General features: G+C 40.7%; 1 protein-coding gene across 2 annotated transcripts; it reads right to left on the bottom strand.

The window, feature by feature from the left end:
• Positions 1 to 1,107: 1,107 nt before the first annotated feature.
• On the bottom strand, positions 1,108 to 3,470 carry LOC131678878 (leucine carboxyl methyltransferase 1-like). 2 transcript variants are annotated; one of them, XM_058959296.1, is made up of 6 exons: positions 3,429 to 3,470; positions 3,081 to 3,358; positions 2,716 to 2,899; positions 2,309 to 2,660; positions 2,057 to 2,251; positions 1,108 to 1,995 (listed from the first exon to the last, which is right to left on the bottom strand). In XM_058959296.1, the coding sequence occupies exons 2-6, from the start codon at positions 3,294 to 3,296 to the stop codon at positions 1,959 to 1,961; spliced, it is 984 nt and encodes a 327-aa protein (XP_058815279.1). In that variant the 5' UTR covers positions 3,297 to 3,358; positions 3,429 to 3,470; the 3' UTR covers positions 1,108 to 1,958. The 2 variants fall into 2 exon arrangements, with proteins under 2 accessions (XP_058815279.1, XP_058815278.1); XM_058959295.1 differs by having other exon boundaries at positions 3,081 to 3,463.
• Between the last annotated feature and the right edge of the window lie 15,184 nt (positions 3,471 to 18,654).

The following is an 18,654-nucleotide window of genomic DNA, read 5'->3' as shown; positions in this document are numbered from 1 at the left end:
ATACGAAGCAGTTGACCGCCAGGATCCGGAATTGTATCCGGAAGATGGACGTCAGTTCTGTCCAGCGCTCTTGTGAGAGCATCGCGACTAAGTTGCGTCGCACGGCTGACCAGGACCCCTTCTCCAACATTCATTGACCTTTTTTTTGAAGAATAAACATTATGTTTTTCATAAAAAATACTGAATTCGTTGAATTTTTTTGGGTATTTAACTAAATGACTGAAAAAATTCTAATTTTTGTTGATCACCCGTTAGAAGTCTCAGGGCACCATGGCCGGATACAGTAGTGATATGAGAGAAAGTAATAAATAAATAAATGGGAGAACTCCCTTATAGATCTGAGCCGTTTACTCAAAACCGCGCGGCCCACACGATCGAATCCTCAAGCGATCGAACGCTCGAGCACAACGTTAAAATAAAACATTGGTCTCAAACGCAAACATGCAATTGCGATCATTCACGGAAACTAACGCCCGCGATCTCGCCAACATATTCACACACACAGACAGACACACACACCTATCCTATAGGACGTATACGAAATAATAATCACGGTTTCAAGTGAGATTAAACGAATGCGCATTCTCACGCGATCATGAATCGTTTGAATCTGGATGCCCCTGTTCACAAAGTTACATAACATTGGAACACGCTACATACAACCGCCCACGCCTTCAATCATGTTAAGATACAAGCGCTCGAACCCTACACGATAACCCACGCACGCATATACCCGCCTTATCGAAAATAAGAAAACGCTCAGGTGATTAAGTGGAACGCTTTAGCACTAACAAACGCGTCCCCACATCTGAAATATACCCTCAATGTCACAATCAGAATCCCGGCCCGCTACAATTGATCTTAAGCCGTATTTTGCCATTGTAGAGAGTAGCAGGGAGCCTTTCCGAGAATCTAACTCTACACCTTCAGTGGTCCAACCCACTCTAAAAAAACAGTGAAATTAAACGGATGATGTCTATCTTAACTATGTCATTCCACTAAGTCGCTCAAAACGTTTTGTTTCAAAAAACATAATATATCCTTCTGATTCGGCGTGCAGTGTACTATTACATGTGATGTGATATTTTAGGCATAAATACCACCAGCTAAAGTTTCTACATGTTGTTCTTTATTCATAAATCGAGTAATAAGGATTTGACTGGGTTCGGTAAAACAGTTCATCTGAAATTGTTTCCATTACTGGAACAAACTGAAGACGATACCTACATGCCGGTACTGCATTTGTTTAGATTACTACAAAATAAACGAAACGATTTTAATTAACTTCAAACAAAAGCTTTGCTATGTATGAACAAGGTTTCTGGAAATCAGTGGTGTCAATATTTGTTCGAGAAGTGATGTATCTATCAATCAGCTACAGGATGCAAATGCTACTCTATTTCGTAGATACATAGATGTGCAGATGTAATAATTCGTTTAACTCTAGCTACAGTTAAGACAGTCTCGAAAAGGGTCGAGGTTGAGAGCTTTTGGCTATGGTTGTTGCTATATTGAATACGTTTATTTTGTTTCTTGTAAAACATCACACTACATTGATAAATAGTAGAAACAGTACATTTGAAAGGTCTGAAATTCGATTTCGTGTGCGGTTCTTTGACCGACGCCATACCGTTAGCCGCTCTACGTTTTGGTTTCGGCAGTTTTAGGCTCGTAGTTGAACTCAACTTTCAACGAGGATATAATTTCTAAAGCAATAAACTAAGACGTGAACCATTCCAAACATCCAATTACTATGTAATTGATCAATTCCGAAAGAGAAATCAGCTTAATGTTTTGGTAGACTTTTATAGATATTAATAATAGTGACTTTTGACTCCATTATAAGTGCATAATAATAATAGAGAATAACAAAATAGAGCTAATCAAACAATTTTAGCTTGAAATAAATAAGTATAATCTCTGCCTGTCGCTGTCAAAACGAGTTTCCCGCGGCTCGATTAGTCAATATTCAACGATGATAGCCGTTTCTCAACACTGCAAAAATGATTGACGGTTTAGTATTCAAATGTTAGGAGCCTAAAAACAGTACACTCACGTGATTTCAATATCCTGGAAAAGGTCTCCGATCCAACCCACTGAGATGCAGTAATGCTGGAACAACTGCATCAGCAGTTCGGCCTCATCCAGCATTTCGATTCGTTCAATTCGAGCTCGTTCGGCTGGTGGGATGCTGTTGTAAATTTGCACCATATCCCATGCACGTGCACCGTGCCAGTTGCAATTCAAGAACCTACCAACCCGAGAATTAGACTTAAAACTAATAACAGTTTATCGACTATGTACAAACCTGGAAATTTGCGTATCTAGCGAAAGGCAGGATTCAACCCCGGCCAAGCTGCAGCCTCGCTGTCTTAAATTGTTCAGCATAACATCACCGAAACGGTCGTTCATATTAACCTGCTCGTAGTTGACAAACACGGCCGACTGAAAGTTGGAGGCAAACCATTTCAGCAGGTTGCTGCTATTTTGCGGTTCAATGTACACCAGCACACATTCGGCTAGGAAGATTGTTGGGATGCTAAAATCCACCTCAGACTGTTGCATTTTGATAGCCACTTCGTCAATATTTCGCAAGTCGACACCGACAATGTGATAGTTGCTGGAGTGCAGATCGGTCGGACTCAGTCGAACTTCGCCGTCTGCAATGAAAATTGGTTAGTTTGGTTGCTGTTTCTACCGGCCAAAGTTACAAACCTTCTACGTGAATCTTTTCTAATAGGATCTTGTTACGCTTGATCTGGTAGCATTTGCGTGATGTTACTGCTGGGAAATCTAGCTCCACAAAGTTGGTTATCATGTGGCCCGATTCACGCAATCTCCAGTATAAAGTATCGAAACCGCAGCCGAGGTTAATGATTTGGCACTTATCGCCGGTTTTCTGCGAAAATACAAGAACTTTATCTTTGCAGTTAACATTAACATAATCCAGCATATACATCAATTTTTTGTAGATTGATTTATTTTAATTTATACGCTCACAATACTCAGCTGGCTACATTATTATACCTTATGCCAGCTCAATCAACACTGACAGATGCATTTCCCACACCGGCGTTTACCTTGAAAAACTTTTCGATGCACATCTCGATACCCTTGACCCGTGCAAAATAGCCCCGGTTTATCTCGGGAGCCTTTCGATCGGGGCTGCGCACGAAATATCCAAGGTATTCGTCCTTCCAGTAGCCCATCTTGACGGCGGAACGTTTGCAGTTGCTGGCATCATCGTTGGTCGATATGACCGCTTCATCACAAGGATGAAACACTTGCGGTTCCATACGTTCAGTAGTGACGGTATCCTACGGTGTATCTATACAGGACTGGCAAGGCTTAGATGAATCTGGTGAGAAAAAAGAACACGTAAAACCAATGCACTTTACTGAAATACTTTCGCAATTTTTTCACTGAACTAGGAGCGACCTTCGTTCCCTGACAAGATTTTTTTTTGTTTTGATCATTTTTGACAATTGGTGAAGAGGAGCCAACAAGAAATCGTTACCTACGTTACACATATTCATCTTTCAGAAAAACCATGTAACGCACGAGTTCATTCATGACTGCGTTGAATCTATCCCTTAACTGATCAAATAAAAAATATCTGGAAAACAAAACAAATATGTACAGTATTTATATTCGGAAATTAAAAAAAACTTTTGATTCTACTCTTTGTGATGCAAATCTCTACTAACATATGATTAGTGCGTAGAAGCCAACTGCAGACGAACCGAACACAGTTAAACTTGTTTTAAAACTATAAAAATGTCGCAGATCGAATTATTCTCAAGAGCTTGATTATTTGCATCGATTAATTGACCAAAATAATCGATTAATGATAATCGAGTTGGTAGTTAAATAGGGGAATCAATCTAATTTAAACCCATTTCTTATTGTGAACACGTCAGATTTCCACAAGGAGCTGTGCCGATAAATAGACGCGATCCCTGTGGCGACGCGTACCGAATCGTCATGACGAAAATGAAAGGCCCATCGATGCTAGCAGAAATGTTCCAGGGTAAGCTGAAGATGACCGTTGAGGGTCTCTTCCCGAAGTATGATCCAACTACAAGGCCACCAACACCACACGGCGAAGAAGAAGGACCAAACACGGACGATCGGCAAGTGACAAACAATGAGCTCACAGAAGTATCGAGGTGGCTGAAATTAAAGAAAGCCCCCGGTCCGAATGGAATACCAAACGTGGTGCTGAAAGCTGCGAGCCTAGCATATCCAGGCGTGTTCAGGATGGTGCTGCAGCAGTGTTTAAATGAAAGCAACTTCTCCGAAATATGGAAGGCATAGAAGCTGATGTTGCTGCCGAAGGCAGGGAAGCCACCGAGCGATCCAGATTTGTTTAGGCCCATATGTCTGCTGGATACACTCGGAAAACTTATGGAAAAAAGCATCCTTAACAGGCTGACGAAATGCAAGGAGGATGGACGCGGTTTGTCCAAGATGCAGTTCGGATTCCGCGAAAGAGCATCAACAGTGGTTGCAATTTAGACAGTGCTCAAGAGTGCTGAGAAGGCATCCAAACAGAAGCGAAGAGGAAATTGAACCTCCGCTGTGATCACGATGGATGTGAAGAATGTATTTAACAGTACCAGCTGGAGAGTCAACGTCGCACCGCAGCGCACAATGGGGTTTCTCGATTATCTATGACAGATCCTGAAGAGCTACTTCTAGAGCAGAGTGCTGTTGTACGAGTCGAACGAAGGGCAGAAATCAATGTGAGTCTCAGTGGGCGTGCCCCAGGGCTCCATTCTCGGTTCAATTCTTTGTAACGGGATGTACGACGGCGTTGTACACTTCGGCTGCCCAGGAAAATGAAATGGTTGGTTTCGCGGACGACGTGTCGCTAACGGTGATGGGTGAGACACGTGAAGAAGTGGTGATGGCGACAATACACGTGATCGAGGATTGGATGCACAAGGTCAAGTCACAGATAGCACACAAGACGGATGTGTTATTGGACAGCAACTGTTAAGCGGATCAGCGGATGTAGATCGACGTCGAAGGGCACGTGATTGCACCAAAGCATGCATTGAAGCAATTGGAAGTGATAATCGACGACTGGTTGAGCTTCAAAAACCACGTCGACTATGTCTGTGAAAGGTCGGCGAAGGCAACGAACGGAATAGCGAGGCTCATGCCAAACATCGGTGGTCCGAGAAGTAGCACGAGACGTCTACTAGCTAGTGTTTCGTCATCGATACTGCGACACGGGGTTCCTGCCAGGGGTGCTACACTGAAAACCAACGAAACCACTAAAAGCTGAACAGGACGTTCGGGCTGATGGCCGTACGAGTCGCGAGAGCCGGGATGGTGGGAGTATGCGTTATCGCCGGGATAATCCTCATCCTCCATCGGTTCTGGCACGCAACGTCACCGTTATGTCCGGATGGTGAGAACGTGCTGGAGCACGTGGTCTTCGGAAGTTCGAAGCGACACGCAGAGAGACGCTTGAAACGGGAAGGCCGGACATCAACACGGATAATGTCGTCTACAGAATGATAAGTGAAGTGAACACGAAGAACAGAGTGGTAACGCAAATCATGACCGCCTTACAGCGCACGTGATGAACAGCGAGCAACTGCAAACGGGTATGGGCCGTCAGGGCGTCAGCGAATCGAACGCCACGTTCCACTCGGAATCGACGGACAGACCAAGGCACCCTACCGGTTGACCCGAGAGAAATGTATCGAAAACCAAAGAAGAATCAGCATCGGGAGAACTTCTTTCGACGGGAAACTCTTCGTCGACGTCAGCTAGATTCACCGCCAGGGACTAAACTAAGTAGACCGCGACGAGACACCAACAATCGCGGGTCGCCGGGGCACCAGAGAACCGGACGCAATGCTCGACCCGAAATCGCCGAACTGACTACGGCACCTGTCTGGATGACTCGGTTTCGGAGAACTTCTCACGCCGGCAAATTCTCCGTCGGAGTAGGCTAGGCCCTACGTTGGGAACTAAAACAAACAAGTCGGGAGCTGAATGACTCAACGAGGAAATGGTGTTAAATGCCACGGGAAGGGTGCTAAACGGCTTAAAGGAGTTGTGTTGCTGAATGGCCCAGTCGTAGTGCTTCCCCCAGACCTACTGCGAGTTGGGGAGACTTGCTAGAATATGGTAGGGTTTGGGCAGTGTTGAGCTCTGTTAACCTCTATTAAAAGCCACAATCCCGGAAGCAGATGCGCCGAAGCGGATCACGAATTTTACTGTGACTTTGGGATGATTGTTGTACCGTTCTGCTCCCTGAGTAAGGAATGGTGACGCCGTCTCGAAACGGCGAGTGAACTAACGGTGCGTTTGCCTCCGTCCTTGTAAAACCTTGGTACGCCTCCAGGTACATTCTTCCCCAAACCCGGTGGTAGTAGATTCAGCTGTACCATTCCTGATTAACGTCGATCAGGCTCCAGACTCGATCCCCATGAAGGATCGTGTTCAACCATCGATTGACCTCACTGCTTGCATAGATAACCGATGTATTAAAATAAGCGACAACATATAACGAGTTGAGATAGCGACTTGGAGAGGGAACATACCAGCATGGAGACATCCAAAAAATCCAAAGGTAAAATGAGAAAAAAGCGGGCCAAAGGTGGACGCGATTGTGTTTGCAAGGAGTAGTAAGCTGCAGAGATCACTGATTACACCGCCAATAGCCGCAGCAAGTACCAGATTGAGCGACAAAGAAATTTACGAGATATAATTCCGGAATTGAATGTTCACCACGAGATCAAGTAGCCACACCTCCCAGAACGATTATTTACTTGGGAAATCGAACTTGACGGAGATGAGAAAACAGAGCGACACGTGACGTGACTTATTATACGGTGGCAGACGGGTATGGTCGTTTCATGGCAGTTTTTCTAAGTGCATTCTATTCAGCGAGTACCACTCTTCAATATTGACTATATCCTCTTGGAGCACAGCTGAATCGAGTCCCGAAGCAATGGAGCGAAATATCGTCAGATCATCAGCGTAGAGCAGTTTTCCAGACTTGATGCGGGTGCAGGGATCGTTGATGAATAATATAAAGATAAGTGGCCCTAAGTGACTTCCTTGAAGGACACCGGTTGGTGTTTCAAATATGCTTGAGCATGTGGTGGCGATTCTTACAAAAGCAGATCGTTCAGAAAGCTAAGATTGTAACCACCATTGGCGAAATCAAAATATATTGCATCAACTTGCTGGCGCTTTTCGACGGCTGGAACTAGAAAACTTGTGTACGTCATCAAGTTCTAAGTTGTCGAGCGTTTCTTTACAAAGCCGTGCCGACGTCCATCAAGTATGTGTGAAGATGCAATCACAGAGAACAGACATCCATGATCGAACAAAAATATTTAAAAAACGTGTGTAAACATTTTAATTAATATACGAAAAACACTAGCGCCGCCACGCCAACCTATCCCAACTATCCGTCAAATCCATTCCGAAACCGGTTCGAAATCCTGCATGGATTCAGCATGGAATCTAGCTCAAAGAAAACAACCGGTTCCGACTCTATCGGTTGACGCATTTGAGCTGGAATTCATGCTGGAAGTCCGAATCGGTTCCGAACTAGTTTGACTGGGTAGAGGAATAACCGCTGTCAATTCTGTCGCACTCAGCCACAAAAAAACATGACGACAGTAGCGCACCTGGTTTAGATATCCAAACTACCTTCGAAACCGTTAGAGATTTTACACAAGTTGAATGCTGAAGATGGACGTCTGTTCTCTGTGATGCAATGTACATTGCATTGTAAACAAACTTTTGCAGAACTTTGGCCAAACAATTCAGAAGCGAGATTCCTCTATAGTTTTCAATATTATGAGTGTTTCCTGCCTTAGGAACCATAGCAGCTTCTTTCCACACACTTGGAAAAACATTTTCCGTGATCGAGCGCTTGAAAATAATGCTTACTGGTACAGAAAGCGCTCGGGCACAATGTTTTATTAAAAAAGGGGGAAAACAATCCGGACCTGGGCCTTTCAACGGGTCAACGCTGGACAAAGCTATCAAAACATTGGCATCGTTTACATTAGGGCGGAGGAGGCTGATATTATAGGTTGGCAATGTTTCAAGGTAGTCTTGCGATGGGTAGACAGGAGGGCTGGTAAATACATCTCGAAAGTGAGCTGCAAAAAGATCCACCGATTCGGCTGCGGACTGTGAACATTTGTCTCGAAGATAAACATTTCCTGGAATACCCCCGGAGCGTCTTCTGCTGTTCATAAACTTCCAGAATGTCGAGGGATTATTTCGCAGGTTGCATTGGACTTGGTTGAGATACTCACCGAATGCACTGTTTCGGGCTGTTTCATATTGCAGCTCAATTTGTCGAAAAATAACTTTGTTGTCTTCGGTCCTGTGACGTAAGAATCGCTTACGTTGCTTCCGTAGTACGTTGCGCAACTGGCCAAGCTCAGCGTTCCACCACGGGTACTTATAATCTACTTTTTAGTGGTACGGTTTTTAGGAACATTGCAGCGAAAAATTCTATATATGGCCTCGTAGAACGCCGAAACTGCCTGATCAAAATCGTTTCCATCCAGCATATCGTGCCATTTGACTGCGCTAATAGCCGATGAGACTTTATCGAGGTTGCATCGAGTAAAATCAAAGTTGAGGTCGTCATTAATTGTATCAGAATCGTCGCCGTCGTTAGAACACGCGCCAAATCTTAAAACGAAGGGCTTGTGGAGCTGTGCGGAGAAGTAGACGCTAACCCTTGGGACAACGCTTACCATGTCGTGTTGGCCAAGATCTAGAGTCCAACGATGCCAGCTGAAATGTGTGCTGACAAACTGAAAATTATTGTGGAGGGTCTCTCCCCAAAGCACGACCCAACCGCCACCGTACGTTGATGCAGACGGTGGAAATGCTAGTGACAATCGGGTCTACAACAACGAACTCCTTACAGAAAAAGCGAAGAAAGCGTCCGGTCCGGACTACAGACACTTTATACACAGACTAGCGAAGTGTCAAAAATTGCAGCCAAACGGACTGTCAAAAAGTGCAGCCAAACGAGCGTGAGGGTTTTGAGAGGGGAAGAACAAGAGAAAGCCCATGCAAAGCTTATGCTAGCTTTCGTGATGTCAGTTTACATTCATGGTGGCTAGTTTTACTGTTTTTCTCTCCGCAAGTCTGTTATATAAAGTGTCTATAGTCCAGTGTGACGCTGAAGACCGCGACTGCATTTACGGACACCTTCAGAATAGTGTTACAGAAAGGACGAATATTACTTTCCGGATAGATGGAAGCTGGTGTTCCTGCCAAAACCAGGGAAACCACTAGGAGATCCAGCTCGTGTCATCCTATATGACTGTTGGATACTCTTGGTAAACTTCTGGACAGGGTCATCCTCAACAGGCTGGCGAACTACACTGGAAGTGAGAACGGACTATCGCAGCGGCAATTCGGATTCCGGAAAGGGATTTCGAAGACTGATGCCTTAAGCACCGTCATCGCGATCGCGGAGAAAGCATCGAAACAACAGAGAAGGGGTAATCGCTACTACGCCGTGGTAACGATTGACGTGAAGAATGCGTTTAACAGCGCCAGGTGGAAGGTTATCGCCTTAGCACTGCCCAGAAATACAGTTTTTTTTTTCCAATGTACCTCTATAACGAATGGATTGTTTCCAATATTTTCCATAAATTTGCTAGCTACCACCGATAACGGAAGTTCAAGCTCGTATTCGAACAATGGGTGAATATCCGGCAGTTCCCGGGAAACTCCAAATGAAGTGAGCGTCTAAAACACAATATGCAAATTATCGTTACTGACGCAGCGATTGATACCATTTACTTGGACCGCAACTGTCAGACCAAGGTGCTTAGAGTTCTAAGGAGATTCGTCTTTGGCAGTAACTAGGTGAGAAGTGAGGTAGCGTGCAGCAGACTGCGGGGAAGAAAAATGACAGCGAACAACTTTGTTTACGCACTGAAATCCAAGCAAACATATGGAGAGAACTAGTAGGGGAGACCGGGGCTAGTTGGCGGTGTTTTCAGTTTTCAATTTTTACTGCTTTGATGTAGGTAGATCTTGCAAAATAGAACACGCGGAATGGAAGAGCAGACTGTTGGGAACATCTCTGATTTTTTTTAAAAGTGTTTGATGTATCGTCTCCACTTTTAGAGATAAAAATATGTGACGCGGAAAACCCGCCAACTTACCCCGGCCCCGGGGTAAGTTGGCGGTATGTGATGATACGCCAAAAACTAAGCAATCAAATGGAAATTCAATTACTTCAAGGGTCCTTTTGGAACGTGCTGAATGTCTTTTCGAAAAAACTGTATATTAACCGACATTTGCTATTATATTTCAGTTTCAATACCCCGGCATTTTGACTTTGACGCATACCCCCTATTCAAAAGCAAATTTTCGAAATTCTTCATTCAATTGACCAGAATAAATGTCTCCTACATTGGCGAGATATACAAGAAAAAGATTTTCTTACTTTGGAGTGAATCCCAGAAATAAATTTTTTTGATGACATTTTTGCACTGTAACTAGTACCGCCAACTTGCCCCGCGTGCAGCACCGCCAACTTACCCCAACCGCATATTTTATTAACAACTATTTAAAAAATAACTTTTGTTTGTTGATAGTTGTAATATTTATACGGATACTGAAAGCACTTTTCACGCGCTATCTAAAAATATAATCATCATTCAGGAAATAGTTTGAAAATCACGCTAAATAACGCAAAGTATTTAAAATTTAGAAAATTTACTTGGTATGCTCGAAAACACAATATCACCCACAACTTCCACCAAACAAATTGTTTTGCAACAAAACCACATTGGATAACGGGTTTCACATAACATAAGGTACACAAGAAGAGAAAGCGCTATATGTCTAATACAAGCAGAGAAAGAGGGATTCCGCCAACTTACCCCAACCGCACACTAGCCCCGGGCTCCCCTAAACAATGTTGTTAGCTGTCGTTTCTAAAACCAACATGGCTGATTGGCGTTTTTGAGGATCGTACACGCTCGTAAAAAGTTACTCAAAAATGAGTTTAATCCCACCCATTTCCAGATAAAGTGGAACAACCCTTAAATTGAGTAATTCCGGAGTTACTCAAATTTGAGTAAGCCAGCATGAACCAAAAACTGAGTAATTATTACTCGGTTTTTGAGTACAATATTATCTACACTAAACCCAAAAGTGCTTCACTAGTACTCAGATTTTGAGTTCAACATTGCTCAAATTTTGAGTTCAGTACAAATTTAACAAAACCAAAAATTAAGTAATTATTACGCAGACTTTGAGTTGAACATTACTCAAATTTTGGGTTCAGTAGAACTTCAACAAAACCAAAAATTGATCGATTTTTACTCATATTATGAGCAGAAGCTCACCCAATTTTTTAGTAGACAACAAAGCCAGTTGTAATTCCTCAGTTTTTGGGTAGAATATTACCCAATTTATGAGTGCAATATTTCATTAAAACCCAGTAAAGTTCAGCCGGAAATGAGCCGGAATTCCAGCTGTTTCCAGTCAGTATTCCGGCTCCAGTGACACAACCGATTCTAGTTAGAATAGGTTGTGTCACTGGAGCCGGAATACTGACTGGAGCCAGCCGGAATTCCGGCTCATTTCTGACTGAACTTTACTGAGAAACATCCGGATTATGACTTGCAATTCTGAATGGTTTCTGTAAGAAGAAATGCAACAACCGATTCCTATTTAAATTGGTTCATGATCGATTGTTGCATTTGAACTGGAACTAAACCGGTTTACATCCAGTGAAGAAATTGGCCGTCAAAATTTTGTTTTGGATACAACACAATGCAGTCTTTCTTTTCTTATGGAATATTTTTACAATAATAATTAAAGAAACTTCTGTTTATTAAATTTTATGGTTTTTAGTAAGTATTGTATAAAAAAGTTGTCCTTTTATTTGTTGTCAATACGTGCGCGGGAAACTTCAATAAAAGTTTGGACGAGTCTATTCACAGTTGTCCTCTGACTGTGCGGAATTATATTATATATGGCACATGCCAGAAAGTCCCAAAACATTCTAAAATTAGGTGGCACCTCCACTCCGAGAACTGCGTAGCATTTGAATAAAATTTCCACTGCATGAATAGAATTGTTAGTCTCGAATATAACTTTTTTCTCACAAATGACGGCATAATTTCCTCTTTTCATCGGGCTTGCTACGCACACCATGTGTAGTTTGGAATCAGTTGCGGGGGATACCACGTATGTATCTAAGCACTCCTAATGATGATATAAAATCATTACATCTAACCTTATGTATATTATATTGCATTTACCCCAATCCAACGAATTAAAATTGAAGCCGAATGTTCTTCGCCTACAGTTGGACAGCCTACCAGCGTTCTTTTTTGTCCGCGAATTGGCATATGAGAAATTATTCTCAAGCATCCTCGAATGTGATCTGTGAATAGTTTTACAAATTTAAAATTTTATGACAGACCTTTGGGCTAAATTAAAAAAAAATATATCTCACCATCTTCTACTCTAGAGAATCTGAACGGTGAATAAGATAGACACTGAGAGAAGACATCCTCGATTTTGAGACCTTCTGTTCTGTTAGGATACAATCTCTCAAACATTTGACGAATCTAGAAAAAGTGATATGATATAAATATTCATATGTTCCGTGAATACCATAAAGTGAAATAGTAAATAATAAAAAATAAACATGTTACCACCAATCCTTCATATGAACACAGGTGTGGAAACATATCCAAGATATCATTAACGGGTTTCTTTTCTTTTAATAACAGTTTGAGGACTGGAAAGCATCGGTCCATTTCATCACAAATATGTTCTGCTACTGATGCCGATGCAAGCATTACTCGGAGCAATTGAGCCCGCTCTACAAGTTCAGTTGAAACGGACTCTTCTACAGGCATAGTTCCTCGATTATATTTATGTTTTCCTGCAGGTAGCTGTTTGATGACATTCCGGAGGCGATGAAATATCATGCCAGTATGAGCACCCTTTTCCTTGCCTCCGTTGCGCCAAAAGAAAAATGACTAGCATGAAAATAATTATAATTATATTAGAGAAATTAAATAAGCATAGAATAACAAACCTCATCAGGAACAGTTGGTGTGACTCGCGTATTACTAAGTTGTGGAAATAATTTTACGATTTGAACAGCTGCCACATGCTGTTGATCAACAGAAGGATACCTGCGCATTTAGAGATCATTGGTTCGTTACTCCGAAAAAGACCAAAAAGATTCCGTGAAAGATTAGGTTCTAAATTTCTTAAAAAAAATCTAAATGGTAAAAGTATGAACGGTATTTGATTCGTAATTCTTTGCATGCTGGGACACATCTATTATTTTCTGAAGAAAATCGGTCAGTTTATTACTGTTTTAAAAGCCTGTAAATGTCTGGACCAGGCATACGCAGAACTTTTTTTTAATCACCGATATCATACTTTTTGATCTGCCTCTCGTTTCTTCTGCTGCAAATTTTGTGCATTGGACGTATTCGGTCTATCCACTCATTGAATATTTACTAGAAGTATATGCTAGAAAATGCATGAAAATATTACAGCAAAAGAGACGGGAATGAAAGTATGCTAATTCTGCATATTTTTGTTTCTCAGTGCAGCAAATCTGTCCACAGTCTGTAAATCTGGCATCGCTGTTGCTCGATTCAACGACATTGCGGCTTAGTTAGACCCTTTGGTCGATTTACGATTGAACTGTATATGTAAACAAATAAACACGCTCGCTATAAACAGAAATTGTATACCTTTAAATTCTGTTGGTTTAAATGTTTAAGTTATTATAATTCGTCGTCGTCGGTCGTCTTTATAATTTTGTGCCGGAACATGACGAATTACGCTTTCTAAGTACCACCGTCAAAGACGCATGTACGTTCTTATGCCGAAGTTTATAAATCGAACCAGATTGAAGATGTGTAAAGAATGGTCAATATTGAAATCAGGATGCGAAGAACTGATAACTATGTGGTTTCCTCTAGCAGTTTGTACTGTGTTTCATACATTTCTTTATATTTATAATCAGAAGTGAAGTTGTTTGGCCGTGCTTCATTACTATGCATACTTCATAGTTTCATAGGCTCAATGAAGTAATAATGCATGATACTGATTGACTACGATGTTTTTTGAAATAGAAGCTTCACAACGAAAGGCATTGCTTTTCTCTGCTCATAGACAGTGTTAGATCACCTGCATATTTGCTCGAAGGACTACTAAGGGCCGATTTCTTCATTCTCGCCTAACGTCTTAACCAGGTTTAAACGTACTGGTGAACCCGGTTTAAAATTTAAGCGAGGATAAAGAAATTGGCCGTAAGCCCTATAAATATGTATAGGCATTGCGCATTTCGCCGCAAGGTTGCTCTAGCGGAGAGACTCGTGCGGTTCAATGTAAACAATTCATTCTATCACACTTTAAGGAGTGTTCATAGTTTGATGCACTAGTTGAGTAACAAATAAAACTTTCTACTTGCCTTTGACCGTCCATTATTTGAGTCTCCATTTGCTTGCATGCGACTCGTGTAAGATGATTTAAACCGTCCTTATCTGGTACGATCCCTTGATCCAAAATTGGATACAAAATTTTCATTCGGAATTTTGCGTCATCTTCGAATGTCGAACGGTTAATCTGAAAACGTTAAATATGTATAGTACGACAAGCGCTTACAGTAATTATAGTAGAAAGTTTACCAAATTTTGAACATTAGTGGAAGTCTCATCAATTTTATCTTTGGTCGGATTAGCTTCAGAACTATAGTTTTTTATTATGTTAAGAATTGTTAGACGGGATCCTTTTTCGATTATCCCCATTTCAACTAGGTCGGCATCGTTGAGCAGAACTAGGTTCTGATCGTTTATTTTTTGGGCTGAAAAGAGCGAATAAGTATATATAAAGGTTTAAAGTGACATCTCAAGTTGTTTGCACTACCTTCTTGATTGTTGTTTATTTTATTATAAATTTATTTCCAAGTTTATTTCCCTACTAACTATCTACATATTTCAAACTTATATAGTAGTTTTCTTCTGAATCTCCGTATATACTCCATAAGTTGTATGTTTTTTTCGTTTGCAAGTTCTTGTGTGATATGCGAATAACTTGACTGTCAGTTTTGAGTTTGTAACTGTTGTATTGTAAACAATATTCGCATTCGAGATGCTGTATTAGGCAAACAATTTGATTATCCGATTGCAATATATCTATTATCAAACCATAGGACATTTCGTTGCATACTTGGTATTTCGCTATCAGTCCCGGCCGAAAGCTTGTGTTATTTATTTTCATATGGTTTATATATTTGATTGAATCTGGTAGATCCCGGATCAGGAGTAAATTATTTAGAGATTTTTTGTGTATGTGCTTTGACGAAACGATATCTACCGTACCAATTTCGTATGAATGGTCAAGAATAGTGGTTATCTGTGCTAGATTCAGGCGCTTAGCAAAGCTGTTTGTTAAATTGATGAAATTGTTGCATGTCTTCGCTTGGGATTTCGACTCCTTGAATTTCGCTTCGAAGCGTAAGCAACTATGATTAACAACTGGCCCATCCTGACGAATTATGTAGGGATAATGAGAGATGTGATGGAATTTATTGGTAGGGTTGATGGCAGGGAAGCAGGATTTGAACAACTTGTAAAAACATTCGATTTCGTTTTCCAGATCGTTAATCTGATTCAATGTTAGCTTATTGGAGAAACTATAATAAGTTATTTTCATGAGAGCTCTAAGCAATGATGATAAATTTGAATTAAATCCGAGAATCTGGTTGAACATAAAAGGGAATGCTCGAAGGAGAAGCCAACATTGCGAAGCTGACTGAGGAATAGCATGTCCACGTGCTTTTAACTTCTCGCAAGTAAAATTAGCGGTAGGTTTATCAGCCGATTCAGTTATACCGTATTCGTAATGCTGTATAATTTGGTTGACTTGACTAATCGTTATCACTTTATGGATATTTACAGCTTCGTTCAAAACACATTTGATTACGACCATGACGACGCCTTCCAAAAGATCATGCATTGGATCAAACGTGTTATTTTCCGCTATGTTGAAATATTTAACTTCATTCAGTGCTGATTTTCGAATGATTCCGCATTGTGAAGGTGTTTTAGTTCCGCTTTGAAGAGCATTTAAATCACCTTGTATGCTTTCTTCAGTGCGATGAGGGAAGGTATCACCAATGTTTCCACAATGAAGTGCAGTACGCGTCGCATAGCACATTCTACAGAATAGACTTGATTGGGGCCCCATTAACTCGAAAATTTCATGAATTGCCAGCGTGTCCCCCAAAACATGCACTAGAACTGCCCTCATCGTAAACTTTTCACTCCCATATTGTACTACAACACCATCATCTGATTCAAGCTCACGCAAATCTTGAATCAGCGGTTTCATAACGTTATTGTAGCCATATTTTTTTACATCTCTTGAGCGAACTGTAAGCGTTAGATATATCCTGTTGGAGGATGAATTAATTGCGGGGTGGAGATTCTCAATTTTAACACTGAAATTGGTAAGTTTTTTTTTTGATTTGCGTGATCCCAAAGGGTTCAGATATTCGACATCGTCCAGATGAAGCGAGAGTCGTAATGCATCGGGAAACCGTGTCAGGAATGGGTGTGTTTTGAAACGTTGACCATCTTTGAAACCGCACAAGATATCGTCATTCACTGCTTCTTCTGCTATCATCTTGCGAGCTCCGGGATTCTTCATAACCAGTGCTAAAATGCTGGTTAGTGGAATATAGTGAGCAACGTCTTTCACTATTTGTACACTTTTTCTTTTGCCTAGTTTGGTAATCGCGGGGACAGTTTTAGTGATTCTAGTTCTTCCCAAGACTTCTTCCCTAGGATTTGGCACAGCACAACCCGCAACTCCAGACAAATATGCTAGGTTGTCTTTTGGAGAAGCTACGTCTGCAAAAATTCCATCCAAAGATGCGTCGTTTATAAATTTCAAAGCGTCGGTATCGTTTAATGGGATCGACTTCGATTTCAAAAATTCTCTGAATAGATTCAACATGTAACACTCGTAATCTTCTATAAGATTCGAGGTAACCTGTAAGAACTTTTTGATTTTTGTCTCGGGAAGAGATACATCTTTTCGCAAATCTGTGGCGAATTTACTAATTTTCTTAGTAATTTCATCCAACGACGGCGCCGTTTTAAAGAATATAGTATTCGTTATTCTCAACAGATAATCATCATCTACGAGCATATTTTCCGGATGATTATTTTGAATTTGTTCAACAGCGTCATGGTCGTATGAAATATTTGTAGAATTTTCTGTAATTAGTGGATGAACACTCTCTATGTGCCGTTTCAAGCTCTTAAACCTCTGGTACAGTGAACCACATTCTGAACAAAGGAAAGGTTGAGCGGCTGCTTTGCTGGTGTTCAAATTGTGTACCAACCGGAAGTGTTCCTTCAATTCATCCACGTGTCCAGGAATCATCTTCCCACAATTTGGCACATGGCATGAGAAACCTGAAACCTTACACTTTTTTTCCAGTATATATATATATATATATATATATATATATATATATATATATATATATATATATATATATATATATATATATATATATATATATATATATATATATATATATATATATATATATATATATATATATATATATATATATATATATATATATATATATATATATATATATATATATATATATATATATATATATATATATAATATAACGTGAATATTACCTCGCAACTTCATTGCAGTTTCAGCATCCACCTCTTCCACCTGGTTGTTCAAATCCGCTCTTTCAATTAAAATGTATTTTACACACTACAACTCTAGCTTCAACTATTATAAATATTTGAACAAATTTTTATTTGTGAAAAAGTGATGAGCGATAACTAAACGAGCGTGTACCTACTAATGGAAAATGGCGGATGACGCTTGGAATTTTTAACTTGGCGAGAAACGGCTTTTCCGTTTGGTAACTCCAAAACGGTTTCTTGTGTAATACCCAAAAATAGAGTCAGAGTTACTCAGAGATATTATACATGACAACTCAATTTTTGACGTTTACGAACATCATTCAAAACTGAGTTAAAAGTACTCAGAATCTGAGTAACTTTTTACGAGCGTGTATCACCTACAGACACTTTATACACAGACTAGCGAAGTGTCAAAAATTGCAGCCAAACGGACTGTCAAAAAGTGCAGCCAAACGAGCATAGACTTTTCTACGGCTCATGTACGTACACGCCACATGCCACAAATACTACATCACAAGCTGGTGGAAAATAATAAAGACGGCAAAAATAAATGGGATTGTTTTCAACCACGCAACTTCATTAGTGTTCGTGAGACCGGTCGCAAAGAACTCAATGAGGGTTTTGAGAGGCGAAGTGCAAGAGGAAGCCCATGCAAAGCTTATAGGAGCTTCCGTGATGCCAGTTAACATCCATGGTTGCTAGTTTTACTGTTTTTCTCTCCGCTAGTCTGTTATATAAAGTGTCTGTAGTATCACCTGAGAATAAAAACTCCTTGTGTCAGACCACGAGTATATCGATTTGAAGGTTTATATTAATTTTTGAAATCCAAATTCATAAACAGGAGATTTCCAATTATTAGTGTGATAATAGCAAATAAAAGGAGGTCGCGCTTTTGCTTTCA

Source organism: Topomyia yanbarensis, chromosome 2, assembly GCF_030247195.1.
Source record: "Topomyia yanbarensis strain Yona2022 chromosome 2, ASM3024719v1, whole genome shotgun sequence".
Lineage (NCBI taxonomy): Eukaryota > Metazoa > Arthropoda > Insecta > Diptera > Culicidae > Topomyia > Topomyia yanbarensis.
The sequence above is the reverse complement of the archived record's forward strand: the minus strand, read 5'-3'. Positions and strand labels throughout refer to the sequence as shown.

What these genes read in the sequence shown, in the direction of transcription:
- LOC131678878 (XM_058959296.1), bottom strand. Translation starts at nt 3,296, where the DNA reads ATGGAACCGCAAGTGTTTCATCCTTGTGATGAAGCGGTCATATCGACC. An exon ending in AGAAAAGATTCACGTAGAAG is followed by an intron (nt 2,661 to 2,715) that starts GTTTGTAACTTT and finishes TTTTCATTGCAG; the next exon opens with ACGGCGAAGTTCGACTGAGT. An exon ending in CTAGATACGCAAATTTCCAG is followed by an intron (nt 2,252 to 2,308) that starts GTTTGTACATAG and finishes TCGGGTTGGTAG; the next exon opens with GTTCTTGAATTGCAACTGGC.